The sequence below is a fragment of the Enhydra lutris genome, unplaced genomic scaffold, assembly GCF_002288905.1.
Source record: "Enhydra lutris kenyoni isolate GAN:26980312 unplaced genomic scaffold, ASM228890v2 scaffoldscaffold13, whole genome shotgun sequence".
Lineage (NCBI taxonomy): Eukaryota > Metazoa > Chordata > Mammalia > Carnivora > Mustelidae > Enhydra > Enhydra lutris.
The window spans coordinates 39,080,996-39,100,066 of NW_019154097.1; the positions used below are offsets into that span (position 1 = coordinate 39,080,996).

Here is a 19,071-nt window from a genome sequence, read left to right on the forward strand (position 1 = left end):
ATTTCAACACATGCTAACGTCCATCTACTCCACCAAGCCCCTTTCTCTGCAAAGCACATGTGGGGACACGAGCAGAGGAGCTCACGCAGGAACTCTGTCCCCGAGAGACAGGAAGAGCCAGCATCCACCCAGAGCCTCCTCTGGACCAGCGACTGCTGCCAACACGGCCCGGCAAACGCATCCCCGACCCTTGGAGGCAGGCGGCAGCCTCGTGCCCATTCTACGGGGGAAGACTGAGGTCTGGGGGCGGCGGCAGAGACAGGATGAGAACCTGGCATGATCTGCGGAGGACAGCGAGGCTTGGGAGAAATTTCGGCTGCTGGGTTGGCCCTCCTGGCACCCACCCCTTTGCCCCAGGACTTCTGCAGCGGGGGGGTGGTCCTCACTTTCCCACCATTAGGATGGGGCATCCCCAGACTCTGGCACTTTCAAGATCCAAGCCAGCAAGCATGTTGGTCGCAGCTGCCACCTCTCGGGGCACACACGTGTGGGGCGCTGGACACCCACCACACACTTAATGCCCCTTATCTTTAAGAGGTGGATCTTCACACTAACTTCATAATGTATGTATTCTTAGCCCCATTTTGCAGATGGGGAAACTGAGGTTCAGAAGAGTCAATTCCCTTGCCGAGTTCTTGCCAAGGCAGGATTCAACCTCCCGTCCACCTGTGTCCCCGGGCCCCAGCCCTTGACCTCAGGGTCTCCCTGTTTCCAGCAGCTGGGCTGCCCCTGCTCCAGGAGGGACGCCCCCCACAGTGGGTCTCCAATTTGGGCATCCCACTCTTTCCCCACAGCCTCCTTCGGCCAGGCCTGACACAGGCCCGATCCCCCCTGCGCTTTACCCGGAGCCCCCTCAGCAGCTCTGGCCCCAACACCCCAGTACCCGGGGGGAAACCCCAAGCCCTGTCATGGCCAGCAGGACCCCTGGAGACCTGTGCAGCCTCCATCCTCCTCGCACGTGGGGTCCCCTTCCCTCATCCCTCCTAACAACGCACCCTGCGCACCCATCGCCCTCTCCCTGCTGGGCCCCGCAGCGTCAGCTCATCTCAGACCCTCGCACCACAGCCCTCCCCAGGGGTAGCCGCAACCCCTGCACGCCCACACTCAGAACTCCAGGGACTCCCGTGCCCCCCCCCCCATGTGACTGCTGAGGTAAGGAGCAGGTGACAGCAGGAGCAGGCCCCACTGGCTCCCCCAGGCCCTCCCGATCACCTGGATCTCCACGTCGTCCTGACTGGGTCCCTGAATGTGGATCTCCTCCAGGAGAGGCAGCCGGTCCTCGGTGAGGGCCACTCGGTACCCCACGCGGCTGTCCTCCAGGAGGGAGGGGTAGGTGGTGCTGGGAGAGATGCTGGAATTCCCAGCCACGACGTAGCGCCCTCGGATCCGCACGGCTGTGGGGGGAGCAAGGCTGTGGGCGGGGGCGTCCGCCTCCCCCACACCTGTGGCAGCTGGGGCGCCAGCCCTCTCACAGAAGAGGTCCTGACTTAACAAACGGGGTGTTGGCAACATGGGGACGAGTCCCCAGTGCCACAGCTCTCCTCCCCGGGGGCCCCAGCCCTCCCCAGGGAGCCCGTCCGCCCGGCGCCCTGGCTCGTCAGGCAGTCTCAGCGGCAGGCAGGGGACACCCTCCCAGACGCCCACAGGCATCTGACCACACATCAGTGGCCCTGCACCTCTGTCCAGAGCCTGGTGAGCACTGTGGACCCGCTCTCTCTCCAAGCCTGCCCACACGGAGCTCTGCAGGCAGGTTTCGGGGGCTCAAGGCCCCCAGGGCCGTCACCCCCACTCCAGATGCCAAGGGCAGGTGTGGGCACCCTCTGGAAATCAAGAAACGCTGTGGCATTAAGTGGTAAAGGAGGCGGCCTTGCCCAGAGACAGGTGTGGCCTTCCAGGAAGGGACTTATGTCACACCAGACAGGAGTGTCTTTGCTTGAGGGGGGGACCGGCCAGGCCAGAAAGACCAAATATGTGAAGCCTGACAGCAGCTTCGGTTGGCCTCCTCCGGGGACCTAGAGACCGAGGCCATCACGTGGGTCATCAGTCGCTCAGCCGCGCGTCGTGCCCACATCGCAATGTCCTAATCAAACTGGACGCTGAGCCCGGGTGAGCTCGCGCTTGGCGATAGCCGGTGCCTACTGCCACACTCCGGTGCGGACACCGAGCCCCCAGACTCCGCCCGACAGGCATCTCCGCTCTGGTTTCTTCCACCATTTCCTCCCCTTGAGCGAGCCAGATCCGCGCACAGAAACGCTCTCGGTGTTCTGGGGGTCCTCCTGGGGACTCATCCGACCTGGCGGTGCTGAGGGGACCCCCGAAACTGCAGGTGGCGTCAGAAGTGTGAGGGCATCTGGGGGCGCCTGGCGGCTCCGTCGGAAAGCACCTGCCTTCAGCTCAGTGACCGCGGGGTCCCGGGATCGAGTCCCTGCTCAGCGGGAAGCCTGCTTCCCCCTCTGCCTCTGTCCCCCACTCATGTTCTCTCTCTCTAGTAAGTAAATAGAGTCTTAGGAAGAAAAAGTCGTGAGGGCATCTGGGGGACAGTGTGTTCTCAGCCTCGGTTTCTCAGGGACGCACCCTCAGGCCAGCTCACCCAGGTGTGTGAAGAGAGGCCTCCGGTTGGTGACGTGTACGCTGGTCAGGTTGCGGGTCACGGTCAGGAACGTGACATACTCTAGAAGGAAGCGGCGGGGGTCGGGGGGAGGGTCTCAGGTCACTGACATTGGAGTGAAAGGGGGATTTCAGATGTCCCCGGTGGGGGGAGGCACCTTGAGGCCAAAAGCTAACAATGGGGTTGCCTCAGGCAGTAGAGGGTCCCCTGTCACCGGGGGCCAATCCAAGCCAGGCCGGATGGTCACCTTCCAGGGGGCTGCCCAGCCCAGGCGGAGGGACCGAATCCCAGGTTCCAGGCTCAGCATGTGGCCCACCACAGGGAGGGGGACTCCACGGCTCGGCTGACCCTCCAAGCGCCTACTCTGCGAACGACTTGACCTCTTTCAGAAATCGATCCGAGTCGCGGGCTTCCCAAGTGTAACATCCCTTCGGACAGGATTCCTCAGGGAGGAGAGAGGCCAGGCCACTCCTCACTGTCCCCTGTCTGGGTCTTATCACAGCTACCCTGAAGTGCCACTGCCCGTGGAGGCCTCAGCCAACGCTCAGCTGCTCAGGGAGGCTGGTGAAGAGGAGGACGGAGGCGGAGGCCCACGCGGAGGGTCCTGGGCTCACTGCCAGGGCTCTGAGCTGCAGGGGATTCTTAGAGGTGGGGAGGAGCACGGCCATCCATCCCGAGGGGAGCCCCTACCTCTGGCCCTTCCGCCCGTGAAAGAGCCGTTCCGCGGCTGGCACGTGCTGTTGTCCCCTCCGCACACCTGACACACGTCTCGCACCTGCGGGGAGTCCATCCTGCCGTCACAGCCGAATGTCTGTGGAAAGAGCAGTGGCGGTGACACGCGTGCGGGTGTCACTGGAGGGTGCGAGGCTCTGACGGGCGGCACTCGCGGCTTCCGAGGGCGACACGGGAAGCAGGTGTAAATGACTACCCTGCGGTCACAGCAGGGCTCGGAACCTCCAGCCGACTCCAAGGTCACCCCAGCGCCCTGGGAGCAGCCATGCAGACTCCGCCGCAGCTTCGTGCCGGCCAGCACCCGCAGACTCCCCCTCACCCCACCCCCGAAGCCCTTGAGCATCTGACTTCCCATGGGACTGGCCCCAGGGCCACCGTGGCTGGGAGGGCACCCTGCTGCCCGCACACGCCTACCCTGCAGCTGCCCGACACGCACAGGCTCAGGGTCCCGTCCTCCCGATGACCACTTGGCACACACCGGGTCCCATCCAGGAAACTGTCCCCACGCCTCACAATGAAGGTCTCGCCAATGGCCCGGCACATGTGTCTGCACAGAGCGTCCCCTGGGGAGGCAGAGGGACAAGGACCCCTGGTGTAGGGGAGGCAACTCGGCAGACCGCAGAGCACAACCCAGGCGGGCCCGCCCCACCAGCCACCACCCCCCCCCCCGCTTCCTCCTGTGGGTTGGGGGCAAGGGTCCCGTCTCCTGAGGCAGTGACGGCAATCAGGGCGGAGGGGTGTCACGGAGTTAGAAGCCGAGGAGCGCCCTCGGCACAGCCCCAGTGTCATCGCACTGAATCCTCTCGCCCGAGCAGGGGGCCCTGCTCCCATCTCCGTGTTACAGATGGGAAAGCCGAGCCCCAGGCCTGTTAGCAAGGGATGGTGCCAGGACGTGATTCAACTGATGCGGAGCCGAAGCGGGTGCCCAGCCCTCCACGGCATCGGGGTAACGGGGCCAGCCCCACCTTGACTGTACTGCTCGGCGGGGCCCCAGCGGTAGAAGGAGGCGTTGCCTGGGGACAGGTGCAGCGGTTTCCTGTCTGTCTGGGAGCACTGCTCGGCCATGAACTCCAGCTGGGTCTTCTCACAGGCCTGGCCGGGAGGAGGCAGAGGACAGGCACAGGAGGGGCCCCGGGGTGGGGGCTTGGGGCAGGACACCTAGGATAGTGGCCTTTGCCACCAGGAGCCACAAGGCACCATGCAGGGCACAGGTCACTACGTGGGCTTGAGCCCAGCTCCTGGCTGTGCCTTGGTTCCCTTCTCTGCTGATGCAGGAATCCGGGAGAATTTGCCGGGACAAAGGACAAGACACAGAGGTAAAGAGCGCTGCTCGCTGGCTCCCTCCCCCGAGCCTGTGCTCCAGGGGAAGACTGCGCCCTCCCAGGCTGGGGAGGCCCCGAGTCTGCCTGCAGAAGGCGGGAGGGAAGGTCTCACCGGGTGCGGATCTTAACTCAAGGTCCAAGGAACCACCCAGTCTGATGGCCGTGACCAAAACCATGGACAGCGAGGATGTAGAGAAGGGGGAGGACTTGGGGAAACCAGAACCCTTGCACCCTGCTGTGGGGAAGCAGAGTAGCTTCCCTGCTGGGCGGGATGCTGGGTTCCTCAAAGAAAGAACTGGATGTAGAAAGGCTTTATGACCCAGGGACCTCTCTCTTAGGAGTCTGCCCAAAAGAAATAAAAACTGGCACCAAAGTCCATGGACAGACACGTTCCCAGGAACACGATTCTCGACAACCAAGAGGTGAAAACGGCCCCGATGCCTACGGACGGACAAACAGATAACACAAGGCCGTCTGCACGATGGGATGTTATTCAGCCACAAAAAGGAGTGCACTGCTCACACCTGCCGCAGGGGGATGACCCCTGAGGGCGTGATGCTGAGAGAAGCCCGTCACGAAAGCCCGCCTACCGTGGGGCGCCACTTCTATGAAGCGCCCCAGTGCAGGCAAATCCACCGGGACAGAAAGTGACCGGTGGTTGCCAGCGGCTGGAGGCTGGGGAAGGGGAGTGGCGGCTTCATGGGTCTGGGGTTTTCCTTGGGGTGGTAGAGATGTTTTGGAGCCACACTGTGAATGGACCAACGCTACTGGGTTCCACACTTCAAAACGGGTGATTTGATATGATGTGAATTTCACCTGTGCTTGGACTAAAAGGCAGGGGTGCCACCAGGAAGGGCGGTGGCATGTGGGGACAGAGGTGTGACACCTGGAGGACCCACTGGGGTCCCAGCAGAGACACAGCAGCACCCCACTCTCCAAAGCGCCCTGGCGTGAGCCACAAATCACAGCCGCCCCGATCCTTCGGCTCCCCGGGGCCTGGCCCCACTGCCCGGAGCCTCTCGTCCTGCCCGGGGGAAGCAGGCCTACCTGGGTGTTGCACATCTCAGCCTGGAGGTCAGCACCCACACACGCACGCCCTCCAAAGGCAGGCCTGAAAATGTCCATAAGACACAAGAGGTGACAGGTGGCCGCCCCGCCCCCCAACCGGGGAACATGGAGCAGGCCCCTCCCTGACCTGAAGGACAGGCCCCTCCCTGTGGTACCTGGGGTTGCTGCAGTGCCTCCTCCGGGTGACCACACCTCCTCCGCAGGAGCGAGAGCAAGGGCTGGGGGGACCCCAGCTAGACCAGTGCCCGTGCACCACCCCCACGGGGCTCAGCTCCGCCAGGGAGCGGCAGTGACCCTTGGAGCACCACTGCAAGAGAAGGACACGCCATCCCACATCCAGGGCGCCCCATATCATGCACATGCACCCCACAGCCACGCTCACCCCATAGCCACAGGACACCCCACACAGGACACCCACACCCACACAGGTGTGTGCGTGCACATGCAGGAACCCCCGCGCCCCCATCCTGCTCAGGAAACAATGCCAAACGGAAGAGGGCAAACCCCAGGCTATAGGACAGGAAGAGTCTGGCCACGCAGGGCAGAGAGGAAGGACAGAGGCCCTGAGGTCTGCAGGAGAGAGGAAGACACTGCCTGGTACAGCCAACGAGAGGCAGCCTGGGTCAGGGAGCTGAACCACGCTATCACGGCCACTCAGAGCCTTTGTCTCCTCTGTGGGACAGCGGGACAACACAAGCCTGTCTCCAGACCCAGGGAAGGGGGAAAAGAAGCGCAGCACTGGTGCGGGGAGGGCAGGGCTCTGGCAGAGTCACCGGCAAGCCCTTTGTCGGTCTTCAGTGGTCCTGCAAACCTAGAAAACCCGTCCCATCTTCCAGGCCCTGCGGAGAGGCTGGGCAGGTCACGGGGACACAGGAAGCATCTTGAGGCCTAGCTTTCCCCACCAGGTGGCCAAGAGCAGCTCCGGGGCCCCCTGCCCCAGCTAACCGATCCTCCTGTCCCCCACCCCAGGAAATCAGGCAGCCAGGCTTTGGGGCCCCGCATGGATGCGGACAAGGGCACACACACACACACACACACATGCACACGCACTTGAACATCCCTTCGTTCCTGCTCTGACCTTCTGTGGGCCGCACTCTGTCCCATCCAGGAGAGGAATGAGGAGGCGGCTACAGCTGCTTTGGTCCAGGGGGTCCGTGTGGCAGGACAGAGCCTGGCACATGTCCTAAGAGGGGAGACAAGTGCCCGGTTCGGGGCCACCACAGCCCGTTGGCTCAGCGTCCAGTCTTAATTGTACCCCCACACCACAGGACCCACTGACACATACACTGTTCCATGGGCACTGGTGGCGAGGGAGAGAGGGCACAGCACACCTCTCCATGGGACAGGGACGCTGACCAGGGCCCATTTTAGTGGCCCACAAATACGATTTCATTTCTTTCAAAATCAAAAGAAAAAGATGATCTTTGAGATCAAAGATGTTCTAATATGTAATATTAATATAACTGTATTTACAATACTCGTGCAATATTTAAAACACTGATAATAAGTCTTAATATTTCATGTGGAGAAAGGGGCCATGAAGGCAAAGGTGTCTGGGGCCCATGAAAGTCCTGTCAGCCCAGCGAGGAAGTCTGCGTTTGGGGCACCTGCCCCCTTCATCCCTTCATCTCCCCTCCCCCTGCCAGCTTACACGGCTGCTACAGGCTTTGGTTTGGAGGTCACTTCCTCCAGGAAGCCCTCCAGATTCCCATTGAGTTGGAAGCCTTTAATGACTGCCTATCGAAGTTCCCTGGGCACAGAGTCAGGAGCCTGCTAGGGCCCACTCTACATAATTTGTGGAATAAATGTGTCAAAATGGGGAGCAAACATGGGGACTCTTCTTAAAAAAATTAAGAATTTTAACAAGTGACCCAGCCTGGCCCAGCAGGCGCTCTCAGTGGGGCATGAGCTGGGCACAGGTGGAGGGAGCTTGGGCTGGATAGCGGACCAGGGTCGGGGCGGGGGGACGACAACTCACGAGGTGCTCCCTGGTGAAGGTGCAGGCCACTGCCTTAGCACCAAAGGCCACACGGCACTGCTCGTCGGCGCCATAGAGGAGGCCTGGCTGCGCCTGGGGGGGGCGCCCCGCGGTCCCGGCCTGCGGCCCCGGCAGATCCAACAGGCAGTGCGCCCGTCCTGTGCTGCGACAAGGCCTGGGCTCAGGCTGCAGGTGGACACGGGGTGGGGGGTGGGGGCGGGAAGGGGGAGAGGGCACGAGAGGGGGAGGACCGGAGTTCTCTGCACGAACCCGCACCACGAGCGGCCCTGGGCTCAGAGGCAGCTCAAATCCAGAGCTGAGGGGCCCGATGCAGCGCTGAGAAGGGGGATGCGGCAGACGAGGGTTGCACGGCAGAGTGGGTGGGAAGGAGGGTGGAGGCAAAGGCAGGGTGGCTGGGGGGATGGGCATGGATGGGGCAGAATTATGGGGTGAACGCAGAAGCAGGTGGGACGGAAGAGCAGGAGCGGGCGGGAAGGAGGGAGCGGGCACCAGGAGGTGTGGACAGAGGGAGGGGCACGCGGTGGAGGGGGTAGGTGGAAGGGTGGGTACAGGGGTGTGGTGGAGGATGGAGGAGAGCGCCGGGGAGGTGATGGGGCCCATGCGGAGGGAGGCACAGGACGGGATGGGAGTAAACAGAGGGCTGGGCAGGGCTGGGGCAGAGGGAGGGGTGGGTCTGGGGGACAAGTGGGGGTGCGCCCCGCGTGGAGATGAGGGCACTGGGAGGACAGGGCGGGGTGACCAACGCAGCTACCTGAGCAGCTGCAGCACTTGCCGGTGGCTGCACGCGGACCAGGACAGATCGCCACGGGCAGGCACGGCGTCCTGGGAGGCCATCACGTGGCCGCTGGGCCCGCAGCCACTGCCGGGCACACCGTCGTGCTCCACGCCCAAGCTGTGCAGCGGAGGCAACCGCTGAGGGTCCCCTCACCTACCCACCCACTCCGCCCACCCCTGCACTCCAGGCCTGGCAGACCCTCCAGCTGCATGATTTCAGACCCCAGCGGCCTCCTGACCCTGCCGTCAGAGAGCCCTGCCTCAGTTTCCCAGCCGAGAGAGCACTGATTATTAGCCAGAGCCTCCTGCCTCTTTCTGCTAATAAACATCGAAAGGCTTTTAAAATGTTGAGGAAAGCCACTTGGTGGTGTTAAAAGTCAGGGAGGACGGGGTCGTGAGGCACCTGGGGGGGGGTGCGGGGCTGCCCGTGGTGACTTTCTTGATCTGTGGGATGGCCCAGAGTGGGAAAATCCATCCACTGCCTCTGTCCTTAGATTAGTAAAGAAGTCGAGAAAACGCCCAGGACTCCGGCCACCGTCTCCACTCCCAGGGGAATGGACACTGGTTTTCAAAACCTTCTTTAAAACAAACAAAACAACTTTTTCCTCCAAAACAAGACGGATGGAGGCGCTGTGGAGGCGGGGTGGGTGGGTGGGGGTCGAGGGTCAAGTGCAGGGGCTGGAGCCAGGGTGAAGGTGGAACTGCTGGGGGCTGATGTAGGGGTGAGGAGCCCAGGCTCACCGGGCACCTGAGCCGCCCACAGAGGCAGGGGTGCGGGGGGCCGCACAGAGCTCAGAGGAGCCGGAAGGCCTGGGCCGGTGGGTGCCCAGGGGAAGGAGCACAGACCCAGGTTTTTACTTCAGGAGTCTCTGTGCTGCACGCGGGCGCGACTTTCATAATGAAAAGACTTAAAGATCATCGAGAAAACTCGCCACGGGTAAGTGACGATAGACGGGAGCACAGATATGCCTACAGAATGCAGAGCACCCATAACAGGAAAAATCTGGAAACAGCCTAAAATCCAACAGCGTGGGATTAGTTAAATAATGCGCACCAAAAGAATTATAAAAACTCTGGGGAAAATGTTCGGGATGTATTGCTCCACCAAGAAAATAGTAATGAGACAACATACAATATAATCCCAATTTTGCAAATAAAAAATGATGTGTGTGGGTAAGAAATGACTAAAACAAAACATGAACAGACGGTCTCTCTGGGTGGTAGGATCTGGGATAATTTTGACCGTCTGCTTTCTCTTTACCTGAATTTCCTAAGAAATGGATTTTCTAATTGTTAAGTTCATCTTGCTTGTTTTTTGGGGAAAAAAGGGTTTTTTAATTATCTGGAAATCAAGCAGTATCAGATTTCCCAGCCCTTGTCCCTCCCCCACCTCCTGAGTCCACTGGGGCCAAGGGTATAGGTTCCTTCCAACAGACTCTGCCAGCCCCGACATGACCTCCTGGGAGCCCAGGTCAGCTCCTAGGCCTCAGCTTGGGGACAGGGTGCCTACCTGTGCGCGATCTCATGGGCGATGGTGACCCCCAGGTCAAAGCCAGTATCCTCAGTGATGAGGCAGCTCCAGGAGGACGAGCAAGCACCCCCCAGCTGGGTGACCCCTCGAACCTGCCGGTTACCATCTGGTAACTCCAGGTCAAACCTTGGGAAGAGAGGACAGCCATCTGCGTGGTGCGGACATGCCTGCCGGACCGCCTTTGCAGAGGGGGGCAGCTCCCGGGCGGGCTGGGGTGCCCCCAGGGAACACGGCTACCTGGTGATGTAGAGAACCAGGTCGGCGTGCCCGGGATCGGCGTCGTCCTCAGGGTTGACGGTCCTGCTCCACTCACAGACACTCAGCAGTGACGCTGTGATGTTGCCCGTGATGCTTGGCGCATCCTGGGGGATCCAATAAGAGAGGCTGCGTTTATGGAAGCGGCGCCCAACGGGGGCCGCTGGCATCTCAGTCCTCACCGCAGCCCTGTTATGAGGCGGAGACCCACGGGAAGAGGTAAAGAGAACAGAAATGGGTTTTCCGGTGACTCTGGGCTCCCAGCTCGGCGCCTACCTCGGGCTGGGTCAGGATGACCATCTTCACTAGATGTACTCGGAACTGAGCCCCCAGAGATGGGTCCCTCAGCAGCTCTGACCCCTGTGGGGGGCAGGAGAGAGGGGAGACTCATGGGCTGGCGTGGCCCGACTGGCGCGCTGGAGTCCGGAGAAGACGTTCCATCGGCACAGGGGGAAGATGCCAGTTGTCCGGCGGAGAGCCGGCCGCAGGGAAGGGCAGATGCGCTCCTGTCCTCCCCTTGCTCAGGCTCAACACACACACACACACACACACACACACACACACAGAACCCTGAAACAATGGGACACAGATAATTGTTATTAGTCTAGAACATTCCATTCCAACCCTGCTTCTCTCTCACCAGATTCGTCCTGTCCTCTTTTCTGTCCATCCACCTGAAACTGTTCTCTGCTTGTCTAACCTGCACGTCTCCATGAGGTGGCACGAGGGCCCCCCTCCCTCCACAAGCCCTTTCCTGGGTACTCCAGAAAGAAGCCCCTCCCCACGCCCCAGCCAGCCTCCTGGCTCTCCCTCGCCACGTGTCAAGATGCCGATCGCAGCAGACTTGTCATGTGGCTGTTGGCGCCAGCTCATCCTCTGAATGACACACGGCCCCGTGAGAGCACTGTGCGGCCACAGGCCTCGGCTGGCCTGGGCCAGAATCCGAGCTCCACTGCTTCCCTTCCCACGCTGCTCAGATGCTGCTAAGGGAGCCCAGAAGCCCAGGTCCCATATCTGTCAAGTGGAGGGAAAGCCTTCCATGGTCGTCAGCCTGGGGGACTTTGCCTTTTGCCCAAAACAGGTGGCCGTCCCCGAGGCAGGGCACATTCATAGGGGCAGCCCACCCCCCAGGACCGGCACTCTCCTTGCCGTGTTGGTCCTGATCTCCTGACGCTGTGGAAGCTTCCGCGGCAGCCTAGAGCAGTCACTGTGTGTGTGTGCACGCGTGTGTCCCGCGCATGTGTGTGTCCTGCACGTGCTCTCTAGCTGCGGGCACGGGTCTCACGTTCCTTTCCTGACTCCGTCTCTCCGACACCACTCAGTGGGAGTCGTACTCTCCACCCCACCTTCACCCCTAAAGCCAAGTGAAGGGGAGGCCAGCGGCAATGGGGTGCCCACAAGAAGAGGGCCGGCACTGCTGGCCGAGGTTCCCACGGAGCAAATGGGCTTCAGGACAGAGGCCAGATTTGAGAGTCCCCTGGAGAGAAGGGACCCAAGTAGCAAGAGGCCGTGGGGTGTACTAGGGACCCAAGAGGGGGTCCTGGGCCCTCGCCCACCTCCACTCCAGGTGAGGGAGGGGAGGAGGAAGCAAAGTGCAGGCTGCACCCCTTCCCACCCCCAAAGTCCTGGGCCGCAAGCATGACCCCAGACCTAGAGTTACACCGAGTTCAACCTGAGTTCAAACTCCCAGGCAAGCCAGCCAATCGCATTCCACCCAAGTTCCTGGCATGGGGCACCGTGTCCAGAGGCTCCCGAGTCCCATGCATCGGGGTTGGCGCCATCCAAGGCGCTGCACAAGGAACACTCACCATGTTGAGGTTAGTGAGCACGTAGCGCTCGGTGTCCTCCTGGTGAGCCTGATAGACATCGGGGCCCACGGCCACCAGCAGCTCCAAGTGCAGGACACTCCCTGCAGCCCATCTCCGGACGCGAGGGGAAGGAGGACGGCCCGTTGAGGGAGGAAGCAGGGCTGACAGCAAAGATTCTAGAAAGAAGATGACTCGTGCCTTTGGACCCCCATGCCCAGGTCTTTCCTAGGCTCGGAGACACCGTGTGAGCCCGGTCCCTACTACTTCCCGCTACAGAGCTTAGGGAGACAGGGGTCCTCAGCTTTCACATGGGGAACGTGGGGGGCAGGCGATCCCTGCCTCCCAGCTGGGTGGACACCCGGGGAGCGGGCCTAGGGTGGGCCCACTCTCAGCCCCTACTTCCGGGAGTGGGTCTCCCGACGCCTCAGGAGGCTTGAGGGTCCCAAACTGTCGCAGGTCACTTTCTGCAGCAACTATTAGAACTAGTGGTGGCTAGCCCGAGAGGCTGCTGGGTCTTGGATCCCGCCCCACCCTGAGGGCCAGATCCCATAGTGACCAGGCATCCCGGAGCATCTGAAAGGGCCCGGTGGCAGTGCAGGGCCCAAGGAGGGAGCTACTGTGTGGCCTTTTGGTCCTTTACGTCTCTCCAAAGCCCCGGGCACTGGCTCTGCATCCTTGATGCCCCTCTGGGCACCTGCTGGAGAGCAGAACAGGCTCATTCCAAGGTGACAACGCTTGCCCAAGACAGTGCCCTGCCTGCCCCCGGAGGCAGCCCGAGGGCTGGACAAGCAGGCCTGGGAGGCAGCAGGGCCCTCTCCAATTGTGATCATGCCCAGAGCCACCGTGTCAGCCCTGAGCGGCCACTCTCTGTCTTTGGGCCCCCGCATTCCCGTCGTGCGAGCAACCAGTACCAGTGAGTGGTATCCTGCCAACAGCGCGTCTATGAGCGCGCTGTGTAAGCTAGGAAGGGCTGTCTGTAGCCTCAATGTCTACCTGTTCACCAAGTAGACAGCTGGGGGCACGGCTGATGGCCGGCCACGTGCTCCCCTGCCCTCCCTGCGGCCAACATCCTGAGGAAGATGGTTCAGTCACGGCTGCGGCATTTTGCATGGCTCCCTGGGCATTGGGGAGAGCTGGCCCTCCCCCCCAGAGCTGTCCCCAAGGGAAGTCCCACCCTCCCTCTCCCAGGGGCTGTACCTTGGATGACTTCTGGGGCCTCGGGGACTGTGGGGACCTTGGGGACAGGCCTATGGATCAGGTGGGGCTGGGCACGAACCCAGGGAGGCACCAGCTCCTGGTGCTGCTTCCTCACTGGCTGGACATAGAACCTGTCCGCACCCACCAGGATGTCGCCCTCCTAGAGAAGAGAGAACAGCATGGCACTGAGCCCAGTGGCCCCACTGCGTGACAGGGCCTCTCTGGGACATCACAGCACCAGGCAAAAACCTGTCCTGAGCTCTGTCCAGGGCTCCTCTCCAAGTCCAGTGCCCCCAAGCCCATCCTTGTGGGACAGCTGGGGAGGACCCGTGCCCTTTTAGGGCTGTGCCCACTTCTACACCTGCAGCCAGCACCCACCCCCACCCACACTCCAGTCCTCCCTCAGATCGTGGCCTTGGCCTCTGGAGAGACACTGGTGGGATCCCACATGTACAGAAACTGGGAGGGTCTCCAGGGACTAGCTAGGCCTGTGCTAACAGACAGCACAGCAGTCACCAGTAGTCACAGGCTGACCAGGAATGGTTTATGTCCCGGCCCGCGCTGGGCCCCGCAGCACAGCAACCAGGGAGGGGCCCTGACGATGACGTAAGCGGCTTTGGCCGGATGGATGCATGGTGACAGGTTTACACGGACACCTGACACCAGTCTCATCACTTCTCAGCTGAAGACCCTGAGATCCAATCGAGTGACTGGCCCAAGGTCTCCTGGGACAGAGCTGGAATCAGAACTCAAAGGGCTGACTGCCAAGCCCTGGTTCTTTCTGTTCCGTGGTCCCCCAGGTTCACGCCTCGCTCTGCCACCGGCTAGCCCGGCGGCCTTGGGGAACTCAGCCCGCTTTTCCGAGCCTCCCTGGAACAAGCCCTCAGAGGCCTGGCGCGAGGCAAAGATCCAACGCGGTGTCCTCCGGCACACCTGGCTGGGCACCGTGGGGTCCCCCCGACCCAGCACACCCTCAGCGCGGCCTCTCCCCGAGGCGAAGCCGGGCTCCCACTCACCAAGCCGCCCGAGCAGTAAGTGACTCTGGCCCGGGCGCCCGGAGGCAGCAGGGGCCGGCCTCCCGTGAAGCAGAGGTGGGCCGGCCGCCTCAGTAGCCGGAGGGAGGCGTTCAGCACGTGCTCGCTGGTGAAGGAGGCGGACAGGAGGCTCCGCTCCGGAGGGAAGGAGACGGTGATGCGCCGGCCCCAGGCGTGCAGGGAGCAGCGCGGGGTCCTGCAGGGAGGCCCCCGGGGCCCGTCTTCACAGACACAGCTGAGAGGGGCCACATGGAACGGAGGCACTGCAAGGGAGAGCAGGCTGCCTTGCTCAACCCTGCTCGGCCCTCCTCTTCCTGCCCTGGAGAGGGAGCCCCATCCGTTCCCTTTGGCATGTGGAGATGCGTGCTGGCCTGGAACCCCGGTGGAGGGGGTGCCTGGGTTCAAATTCAGCTCCTTCTGGCTTGTAGGAGGACAGAGTGCAAGTTGCTTCTCCATCTGGGCCTTGCTCCGGGGCAGACCAGCGCTCAGCACACTAGCCTCGACCCATGAGGGGTTTCACGAGGGGTGGCATGAACCCCAATGGGCAGAGCAGGTACAAGTCCAGCCTCTAGGAAAAGCAGGCACCCGAGACCAGCCTTGCCATCCTTCTCCACCCACCTGCCTCCCCGCTAAGGAGCCCCCAGAGGAGTTAAGGACCCCAGGCCCCAGGAGGGGAAGAGCTCCAAGGACCTGGGGTCCCGATTCACAAGTTTCCACCCCGAGGTGGCCCCAAGCAGGGCTCCGTGTGCATCTGACCCAGGCCTCAGACAATTTGGGCACAAGAGGGACATCCCTTATTTCTTTCCACCCTGACTAGCCCACCCTGCCTCTGGTCCCTAGCAGCCTTTAGATCAATGGCCCAACTCGGAAAGGGGCCTGGCACCGCACAGAGGTCCACAGACGGGGCCCAGAGCGACAGGAAGGCTCTGGCTGGGCCTGAGCCAGGGCCTATCTTGTTTCTCACAGAAAGGATAAATATTTCCATCCATGACCAGAAACCACAAGAGCTCCTGTGGCTTCCCTAGCCCAAGGGAGGCCCCGGGGCAAAAGGGGCCAGCTAATCAGTAACTGTTTCCTTGAGATACTGAGCAGAAGCCTGGGGTCAGAACCCCAGCTTGGTCCAGAAGGCTTTCATGGACTTGGCAGAAGTCCGGAGTTGATTAACAGGAATGATGGCAGATTCTTGGACTTCCTCCCCCAGCAGAGCCCTGACCCTGAGAACCCCCCTGCCAAGAAGACCCCACGACAAGTACCTTTTAAAGTAGCTTCAGGACCGAAATAAGAAGTCACTTCCTCTGGCTCCAAAGCCTGAAGAAATTGCTGCAAGACAGAAAGGACAAGGGAGAAGAGAGGAAGGAGAGGGGGTGGCAGAGGAGCAAGGCAAGGGGGAGGGGGAAATCGGGGTGGGGGTGGGGGAGGAGGACACAGAATGGAGAAGCCCATTCCTTCCTCAGTGAGCACACTCTATCCCCAAAACCCCACGCTCAGGGGCGCCTGGGTGGCTCAGTGGGTTAAAGCCTCTGCCTTCAGCTCGGGTCATGATCTCAGGGTCCTGGGATCGAGTCCCGCATCGGGCTCTCTGCTCAGCGGGAAGCCTGCTTCCTCCTCTCTCTCTGCCTGCCTCTCTGCCTACTTGTGATTTCTCTCTGTCAAATAAATAAAATCTTTAAAAAAAAAAAAAAAAACCTACGCTCAAATCTGCCCCTTGCCCAGTGCAAACCCCAAAGCTGAGAGAAAACCCCAGGCGGTTCCCTCTCTCCCCAGGGCACCCTCCTTCAGCACCCAGAGGAGCTCAGATTCCCGGCCCCAGGGCGGTCCCCAAACACCTCGACGCCTGCAGACTCACCCACCTGCTGGAAATCGGAGAGTCCCCAGCAGCCCAGGAGAAAGAGGGCAGAAGTGAGAATTGCCCCCAAGCCTCTGTGCCAGGGGTGAGGCTCCCTCATCCTCGGGAAAACCAGCCTGTAGCCCGGGGAGAGAGCCTTGTGACTGGACATCTGGCCGGTGTGGAATGTGGTAGACCCCGGTGGGCGGGAAGATGAGGCTGTGTTTACTCTTGGGAGCTTCCTCTCGGGGCAGGGGCCATGGGAGTGGGCAGCCCGCAGACTCTCGCACGAGGTGAGTCCTGGGCCCAGGGCAGCGGATCCTACACCCTGGGATGGGGCTGGGCCAAGCAGCAGAGTCACGAGGAAGTAGCACTGGACCGGGGATCATGGGAATGTGGATCCAGGCATGATTCTAGAACCGAGGCTGGGTTACTGTCCCCTGACTGAAGGCATGCTGCGCCTTCCAGCTCCGACAACTTGCTCTCCTCTACTGACACCCTGTGACCTGTCCTGCTCTCCACTCCCCATTCTCTGTGTCTAGCTAAAATCATCAGGAGGTGATCACTACACAAGCTCACTTATCTGGGATTGAAGAATCACTATCCAGGGCACCGAGATTTGGGCCACGACCCAAATAAAGCCCCACTAGGGAGCAAATCTCAGAAGCATTCACAGCTAAGATAGGCCACTTGGGTGTCTTGCTCACAGACAACTTGTGATGCGTGTCGGCAGCAGAAAGGGAACCGCATGACATAATCTGCACTGAGGCTGTCACTGCTGGTCTCTCACTGTGGGGGGCTTGAAGGGTCAGGGTTGGTCCCTGGAATATTTGCACTTTGGCCCAGTTCAAGAGGTCACGTGTCCACCGGTGAGGACAGGCATATGGCCAGTCTCCTTAATGGACCCCTGGCTCCATTCTGAGATCCCTTGACATATAAGTGACCCTGTTTCATTCCATCCTTCCTCACCCAGTGCAGATCCCGGGCCCCCCACTACCCTCACGTCTCAAAGACACTTTCTGCCTCAGTCGCTCCCCCCACTACTCACTATCCTGTGTCTGGCCCCCGTGGACAGTCACAGAACCAGGCCACATGGCACCACGCTGCCCTCAGCATCACAGACCACCTGGCAACCCACTCTACTTTCTGGAAGGTTCTCAGTCACGCTCTCCAAAGCACTATTTCCAGCTCCCTCACACCTCCAGGACACCACCCCCCGACTCAGCTGACAGCTAGCGGGGGACGGTGCAGGGTCCCTGCCCCGGTGTCCTCTGTTATCCCGGAGGCTGCGAGGATTCCATCCCGGGCCCCGGGCCGGTTGGCTTTCCTTTCCCAGGCCAGATCTGTGGGATTGCCTTAGGCTCTCCCGCCCATCCCGCGTTTCCCCTTTTACCTTTCCCCGGACGTCATCCCAGTTCACGCTGCGGGCTCCTGACTGTCTCTGTGACTGCTCCCTGGAGGACACACTGCCCACAATCCAAGCTCATCACCGAGGGCCTGGGCATCGGTCATGGGCTCCCACCCGGCCTCCCCACTCTCTCGTGCCTGCGCGCCCTCCCCGTCCCATTTCTCACACAGTGGCAGTGATCCTTTAAGAACTCAAGTCAGACGGCGTCACCCCCCAGCTTTAAAGCAACCGATGGCTTCCCTGCCCTAAGAGTAAAATGTCCAAACCCTTCCCGCGGCCTCCGAGACTCTGGAATCGCAGGTGGGGCTGCCCTGCTGCTCCTGTCTCCCCTTGGCGCACAGAGCCTGAGCCGCCCCGGCTGGCTTCCCCGTGCTCAGAGGCGTCAAGGGCTTTGCGGGTCTTCCCTCTGAGCCCTGGTTCCCCGTCAGGTTTCCGCTCACTTGTCACCTGCTCAAAGAGGCCCTCCCCTGTGACCCGATCTAAGTGGCCCCGCCCCCCCCATAGGGTGGCCACTCTCAGAGGATAAAAATCAGGAATTTTCGTTAAATTTCCGTTTTCGATAAACAACGAATACTTCTTGTTTTAGTCTAAGTATGCCTCCGATGTTGCAACTAACGCGTCGGGCACAAGTAGACAAAAATTATTACTCACCTGCAATGCCCAGGTCCCCGGGCATCCTGCGGGCGGTCTGGTAACCGCACCCCTCCCCACGCCCGGGGTCAACCTCTTCCCGGCATCTCTGTTACCCGCTGCCTGGCAGTTGCCGGTACCCGAACTCCCGGGCTGGTGTGTGAGCCGTCTCCCTGGAGCCCCCCCGCCCCGCGCGCGCAGACCCACGTGGAGACTTTCGGGAAGCCGAGGCTGCTCCGCGGCGTGAATCGAGGCACGGAGGGGCCAGGCAGAGGGCGGCTGGTGATTTATTCCCACCGCTGCTGCGCAAAATAGTTCTCAGCATTGTTACAATGTTTCCTCGTTGCTGTCGGCTATGGCTCAAGAGCCTCTGCGGCCCCGTTGCGCTGGGGTCGACCTTTCGTCCCCGGGCCTCAGTTTCCCCACTCCGGGAGGAAGGAGGGGCGGAGCCCGGGCCGCCCGGCTGGGGGCGTGGCCCTGCCCCGCCCGCTCCGCCCCCCGGCTCCGCCCACGCCCGCCCCAGGCCCGGCCGCCCAGCGTCCCCTAGCGGCCGCCTGCGCCCCCGCGCTCGGCCGGCCCAGCCGCGGTGCTACAACGACTGCGGCCCCCCAGTTTCCTTCCGGCGTCCTCGTTTCTCATCCCCTTCCTCGCTCTCGGAAGATTCTAGGCCTCCCCGAACCCCACCCTCGGTCATGGAGACCGACGCCGCTCTCTGGGCCGGTGACCCTTCTCCCAGGAGGGCGGAGAGCCCCGTCTTGCCCCGGGCTGTGCGGAACCAGGGGCGGAGGCCCGGTTTCCAGCGGGTCGGGAAGAGAAGAGCACTTCCGGGGGCGGGGGGGCGCACGTGCGGCGGCGCGCGCGGGGTCGCTTCCGGGGTGCG

The 19,071-nt window shown here is 61.7% G+C and overlaps 1 protein-coding gene across 10 annotated transcripts in view; it reads right to left on the bottom strand.

Annotated features, from left to right (window-relative positions):
• LOC111145642 (ADAM metallopeptidase with thrombospondin type 1 motif 13) overlaps positions 1 to 18,280 on the bottom strand; it is a 28,864-nt gene extending 10,584 nt beyond the window's left edge. For 7 of the 10 annotated variants that reach the window (XM_022500700.1, XM_022500698.1, XM_022500699.1 and 4 more), the window contains exons 1-18: positions 16,179 to 18,280; positions 15,582 to 15,648; positions 14,311 to 14,591; positions 13,295 to 13,454; positions 12,098 to 12,273; positions 10,566 to 10,649; positions 10,272 to 10,396; positions 10,014 to 10,160; positions 8,481 to 8,621; positions 7,709 to 7,871; positions 6,809 to 6,913; positions 5,886 to 6,037; positions 5,710 to 5,773; positions 4,306 to 4,432; positions 3,755 to 3,903; positions 3,299 to 3,419; positions 2,591 to 2,671; positions 1,213 to 1,394 (exon numbers count right to left, since the gene is read on the bottom strand). In XM_022500700.1, coding sequence (XP_022356408.1) covers positions 1,213 to 1,394; positions 2,591 to 2,671; positions 3,299 to 3,419; positions 3,755 to 3,903; positions 4,306 to 4,432; positions 5,710 to 5,773; positions 5,886 to 6,037; positions 6,809 to 6,913; positions 7,709 to 7,871; positions 8,481 to 8,621; positions 10,014 to 10,160; positions 10,272 to 10,396; positions 10,566 to 10,649; positions 12,098 to 12,273; positions 13,295 to 13,454; positions 14,311 to 14,591; positions 15,582 to 15,648; positions 16,179 to 16,325 — 2,472 coding nt within the window. In that variant the 5' untranslated portion in view covers positions 16,326 to 18,280. The remainder of the gene's footprint in view (positions 1 to 1,212; positions 1,395 to 2,590; positions 2,672 to 3,298; positions 3,420 to 3,754; positions 3,904 to 4,305; positions 4,433 to 5,709; positions 5,774 to 5,885; positions 6,038 to 6,808; positions 6,914 to 7,708; positions 7,872 to 8,480; positions 8,622 to 10,013; positions 10,161 to 10,271; positions 10,397 to 10,565; positions 10,650 to 12,097; positions 12,274 to 13,294; positions 13,455 to 14,310; positions 14,592 to 15,581; positions 15,649 to 16,178) is intronic. The other 3 variants (XM_022500695.1, XM_022500694.1, XM_022500696.1) reach the window with 3 other exon arrangements.
• Positions 18,281 to 19,071: the final 791 nt, after the last annotated feature.